The following is a 6,000-nucleotide window of genomic DNA, read 5'->3' as shown; positions in this document are numbered from 1 at the left end:
ACCGATACCGCCATTACATCGCCTCCCCGTCACCACCTAAAAAAACATGAAAATTATAAGAAAATAACATATAAGTAAAAAGCTTAGTGGACACGAAAAAAAATATTACACAAAAAAATATATATTCTCTCTTAAGCATATAGAAGGATGTAGCCATTTGCGCTTAATGAACTCAAGCTAACAAACATCCATTTTGAAACCAAACAGGTAGTCAAAGGGATACATATGATTATCGATATTACGTGGAAGTTAAAAACGATAAATAGATATCGTGGAAACCACATGAATCATCATTGTAAATTACGAGTACTCAACAAAACAACCTTCCAAAAAGTAAACAAGGCAACGCAAGGGCAATTTAGTAATTAAACAAGCTATCACCCGATATAAATCAAGGACTTCGAGGGCCAAAAGTCTTTCACCGTGTTTTACCTAAAAACAAAATCAAGATAAAAAAGGGGGAAAACCAAAATTAGGGTTTCTAGCTAATTTTCGCATCGTTAAGGTATGTCTCTCTTTCGATCCAAACTATCTTCTCCGTATAATAAATTCTATATCTATATATATGTATATGTATATATATATTCATTATATATACTAATTCTGATATTGGGTATGATTAATTCTAGCTCGTATCTGATTTATTTCGATAAAGTTTGTACCTTTTCATTAATTTATATCATTATTTATCTTGAATATATGGATTTCACTGAATATCAAGAAAACCCAGTCCATATTTTAAGAAATTTATTATTTTTGATATAAGTAAGAAATTGACCCATGTAACCATATATATGTATAGATTTTATAGTTATTTAGTTATAAAAATTGTATCTTGGTGAAAATTTGGCTAAGTTGACTATTTTTTTTTTTTAAATTTAGGAATGGTATATGTAATAGAGTAAAGAGTAAAGAAGTCGATTAAAAAACTTTGATTTTGGGTAATCAAAGAAAAAGAAATAAACTTTGGGTGTTATAGGATCGTGATACGTCAATCTGTGTGCATTCGATCACTATGCACATAGTTGTCCTTTGGAGTAATTATGCTAAAAGTCTAACTCGAATGCTTGGTGAATAACTGGAATTCGTTTGAACGTAATTTTATGATGGGCTAACGTGTTAAAACAAAAACCAAAACGGACTGCTTCAATGTTTTGCAAAGTAAGTATTGTCTAAGATGAGATTTTTGTACGGTTAACAAAAGACAGGGCGTTCTAGAAGCCAGTAACTAGCATATATTTTTACAAGTTCGAGCTTATTGTTGTTTACTTTGGTAGCATGTTCATGCTTGTAATATATGTTGCAATTTGGTTAATGTGATTAATAATGGTTTACTTTCGAGTATCAAAGTCCTTGCTTGTGGTGGCGGATCCAAGCTTTTTTCACGAGGGACAAAAATGATTATTTTTAAAACAGACTGTATAAAAAAACACTCTATTAGCTCTAAAACAATATTAACTGCGACAAAATGTAAGTTTTATTACTATAGAGTATCAAGTAAAAGGTATTTAGTACTCTAATATAATTTTATTATGGATTTTCTTATTTACAATACTGAGGGCTATGAATATTGAATAGCACACAGTAAAATACTGGACATAAAAATAAGCCCCTCTGAAAATAATTATCAACCGCAGAGCACAACAATTTACATCTGCTTAACCATAGCCTTAATGTCCATGTTTGGCAAAATCATATTATTGTTCTTTATGTTGGGCTATAAAAAGTTGATATTTGGGCTAGGTTGAGGGGGTCTAGTGCCTGTGCTTACTTGTTGTGGTTGAGTTTGATTAGTTGACGGAATTTATTAAAAGTTGGGGCTCCTTATTTTATTGTCGTTTTTGGTATTTTTTTTGGATGATGGCTAGTCTTTAAAAGATGTTTTGTGTATGCGTCTGTATTGAATAGCAGATTTGGTGTACTTCACTGGGTTGCATACACTATATAGTTTTTTTTTTTTTGAACTGTTATTCTACGTATTCTTGTGAGTGAAAGTTCATTGTTAATTTTTATTGTTATTTATAGCTCTTTTTTATTCAGGGAATATGCCGCGCTTTGATGATCGCTATGGTAGTACTACACGTCTTTATGTTGGTCACTTGTCATCACGAACCAGATCACGCGACTTGGAGGACATATTTAGCAGATATGGAAGGTAGGTAGCTCTGTAATGATGGTAGAAAGTTTGTATATGTTGCAATTTTTTATGGAGTTAATTACTTGATATATCTGCAAACTTTTGAATCTATAACTTTTTTAAGCAGTTTTTTGCTCTGTGTTACGCATCTTGCTTTTGTGATCATACCATAACTTATGCCTATAACTGAGGGCCCTGAACACAGTTTTCTTAACACGATCACGAGACTTTAGGTGGAGTTTTTCACTTTTAGGTAACTGTAGTATCAAGATATATGCCCAGCCACATTAGTGACTTTATTTTCTTGGACTTTGTTTTCAAAAACTGCCTCTGCCAAGTGTCAAGTAAATTTAACTTGATAATATTTATGAAGGTTTATGGGTTTTACCCAACCTGGAGGTAAATGGTGAGATGTTGCCCTTGGTCGAATGAGTCGCTATTCATGCAGCCTTTATAAGAGACCTTGGCGATTCTTTCTAAATTGTTTTTGCGTATTTTTTGATGGAAATGGCAACAAATCCAAAGTGGTGTTTAGTTCGTCTTGAGGGCGATGTTTCTACTCTTTCGGTACTTAATGTCATGATGGCCTTACTGTTTCTGGCGCCGTTTACGCAGAATTCGTGATGTGGATATGAAGCGTGACTTTGCCTTTGTGGTATGTACTTACTGCTTTTATTATTGTACTTTTAAATCGTCGTTGCAGAGTTATTTGCTCTTTTACTATTGATAGGTATGACGTTTGTGTTTCTGCTTCTCTCTTTATTTGTCTTACTGTAGGAATTTAGAGACTCGCGAGACGCTGATGACGCACGTCATAGCTTAAATGGTCGTGATGTGGATGGAAGTCGCATTGTGGTGGAATTTGCCAAAGGGGTATGATCTCATTAACTGCTTGGTGCCAAGTTGTTTGTGCTATAAGCCTATAAGGTTTTTTTTTTGTCTCTGTGTGCGTGTTACAATGGTCTCATTTTCACGGACTTATAAAGCGTATGCATTAACTGGGTATTTTTTCTGCCAGCTATTGACATAATATAAACTCTGTGCTTAGTATTGTGCTTTGACTCTGTACTAGGTGCCACGTGGTTTTGGCGGCAGCGGCGGCGGCGGCTACTCAAGCGGGTCTCGTGATTTTCTTGGCAGAGGTCCTCCTCCTGGTGCAGGTCGATGCTTCAATTGTGGACTTGATGGCCACTGGGCTCGAGATTGCAAAGCTGGTGACTGGAAGAACAAATGCTATCGTTGTGGTGAGCGAGGCCATATAGAAAGAAATTGTCAGAACAGCCCAAAGAAAGTGTAAGTTTATTTCCATCTGTCTTCGGTTCGTAAAGTCTATTTTCATGGTTAATTTTTGTATTTCTTGTTTTATCAAGTGTTGAAAGCAGGCGTGGCCGAAGTTACTCGAGGACCCCATCTCCTCCACCTCGACGTGGGAGAAGCCGGAGTCGCAGCTACAGGTTATTTCTTACATTCCTTCTCAACTTTCTTTGTTTTAAATGAGACATTACTATTTTCTTCTGATATCCTGTGCACTCAGAGTAGTATGTGTTGTACCAACCTATTAAAAGGTTATTTTATCTTATTTGTTCCTATATCTGAATGGACTTTTAGGAGGCTTATGCATTCAAATACATTTCAGATGGCTGTCATCCCCTTTGCGCTGTAACTCTTTAGTTATTTTTATCTTAACCTGCTTGACCAGCTATGCATAAATTATAACACAAAATCGATATATGTAGGTAAACGGGTCAATATTGCCATCTCTAGGCATGGTTGACATTTGAATGGAACATCTGCAATAAGACCGATTGGGAGTGGGATTGAAACTTGTCTCTCAACCAATGGCACCCTCTTTATATTTCATTCGGCAATATGGATGAGTAGATTTTGAATTTAGGATCGTTGGGGTGTCTTGAAAACTTTTGTAGCGTTTATCCAAAATCTAGGTGGGCCAAACAGTTCTGTTTATTTGCATGCCGTGCTATTGGAGTTGTGATTTACGAGTAATTCTTTTTGTTTTGTCTTTTTATTTTGGGATATGATTTCTAATTTTTTTTGTTGCTTGTTTTCACCATTCCAGCCGATCTAGGTCACCTGCGAGGAGAGAGAGGAGCAGTGAACATGCAGATAGAAAAAAGAGGAGTCCTAGGAGGCACAAGGCTTCACCATCACCATCTAAAGGGAGGAAAAATAGCCGATCACCTGCTGACAGGAGCCCAGAAGTTAAGGACAGCCCAAAGCCTACTTCGAGGAGTAGGAGCCCAGTGGAAGACGAAGTTGGCAGCCCCATTGATAGGAGTCCTGCTGAAGAGAACGGGCGCAGTCGTAGTCCTAGTCCAGCTCCTCGGGACAATGGTAGTCCTGTTGACGATGATGATGAGAACAATGGTTCTCCAAGGGGCAGTGAATCTGAGTGAATGTGTGGGCGTAATCAGTTTCTTGTTTCGTGCTAGACTTTGATTAGTTGGTTGTTAAATGAAATTTATATATTTGTTTAGTGCGAGTTGTTTTATATCTTTCTTGATGTGGATTATATATCGGAGTTTGATGTTAAAGATATTTTGAATAATTTATGAAATGTGAAATCGTGAATGTTGAGACTTGAAATTCCATCCCTTGCATTCATGGGGGTATTAGTGAATTGATAGGGTGTGGTGGGAGCAATATAGATGAAATAGTCTTTGGTTTGAGATAAATGAGCTAAGACAAGTTGTGGCTAAGTTGACATTATGCTAAGTTTGAAATTATTTACGCTGAGACCAGACTTTAAGATGCAGGTTCAATACCGGCTTATGGAAGTCGCGTATGAGTATGGTGATGATAATATGCTTTAGAGCTGCATGCTGGTAAGAGCTGCTTAGTGTACCCAATAAACAGATCAGATGAGATGAGATATGTGTAAGTTGAAGCTATTGTTGTAAAGGTATTCAGAAATCTGGAATAAGTGCATGAGAATGTGACAAACTTCATATAATTTGTACTCAATTATTATTTTTATTTTATTTTTTCACAATTGATTAGGAAGAATTGGCAAAATTGGATACATACAATTGCAATATAGTCAAAGTTGAACACATATAATAATGGTAAAATTAAGCTAAATACACATAATATAGGTTTGTAGAGTTGGATCAACACAACAACAACCAAGTAAAACTTAATGCACCAAGACCTAAAAATTACCCACCAGAATTTTGAAAGTGCAAGCTTGACTCATTTTACGTTTTGACTGTCATGACCAAGTTTAATAGGTTCACTTAGGTCAAGTCCAAGGACGAAAAATTATAAACCAAGTTAGTCAGGAAGCTCCAACAGGATTAAAGTCTCTCCGAGCTTGAAACATTACAACTATTATATGTAAAAGCTAATGTTCTAAAGGATATTAAACATATTATTATCGCCATTATGTTACATCCATAAATATTTTTGAAGGTGAAAGCCTATAGAATGAGGTTTCATTTGTTCAAACAATCATATTGTTTACTTTTGTGTTAGTGTTTAATCACTAAATGATGAGCGAACTTTTCCATTTGTACATGGTTGCCCAGTAAACATTTTTATTGATATATATATTCCCCACAAACATGTAAATTTTGTACATGGTTCACCAAATTTTGACCTGTTACCCTTAATAGTCGGTTAAATGCATTTTCATTTAATAAAATTGTGACGTGGATATTACGTGGAAAAAAATTAAAAAATTCAATCAACGGATTACCAACGAACTTTTCCAGGTGTACATGGTTGCCCAACAAACTTGTAAAATTTGTACATGGTTCACAAATTGTTGACCGGTATACCGGTTAATATCTTTTTAGGTGATCTGGCAATGACGTGGACTATTTAAAAATATGATATGAATTCTG

General features: G+C 35.5%; 1 protein-coding gene across 1 annotated transcript; it reads left to right on the top strand.

Annotated features, from left to right (window-relative positions):
* Nucleotides 1-409: 409 nt before the first annotated feature.
* LOC122585170 (serine/arginine-rich splicing factor RS2Z33-like) lies at nt 410-4,741 on the top strand. The gene is made up of 7 exons (XM_043757277.1): nt 410-505; nt 2,041-2,155; nt 2,753-2,792; nt 2,915-3,010; nt 3,210-3,430; nt 3,508-3,591; nt 4,215-4,741. The coding sequence occupies exons 2-7, from the start codon at nt 2,046-2,048 to the stop codon at nt 4,549-4,551; spliced, it is 888 nt and encodes a 295-aa protein (XP_043613212.1). The 5' UTR covers nt 410-505; nt 2,041-2,045; the 3' UTR covers nt 4,552-4,741.
* The last annotated feature ends 1,259 nt before the right edge of the window (nt 4,742-6,000 follow it).

This window comes from Erigeron canadensis, chromosome 1 (assembly GCF_010389155.1).
Source record: "Erigeron canadensis isolate Cc75 chromosome 1, C_canadensis_v1, whole genome shotgun sequence".
NCBI classification, from domain to species: Eukaryota; Viridiplantae; Streptophyta; class Magnoliopsida; order Asterales; family Asteraceae; genus Erigeron; species Erigeron canadensis.
Note: the sequence above shows the minus strand (reverse complement) of the source record. Positions and strands in the feature narration are given on the sequence as shown.

Coding starts and splice junctions, on each gene's coding strand:
- LOC122585170 (XM_043757277.1), top strand. CDS start 2,046: ATGCCGCGCTTTGATGATCGCTATGGTAGTACTACACGTCTTTATGTT. Junction 2,156..2,752: donor ATATTTAGCAGATATGGAAG/GTAGGTAGCTCT, acceptor CCGTTTACGCAG/AATTCGTGATGTGGATATGA. Junction 3,011..3,209: donor TGGTGGAATTTGCCAAAGGG/GTATGATCTCAT, acceptor ACTCTGTACTAG/GTGCCACGTGGTTTTGGCGG.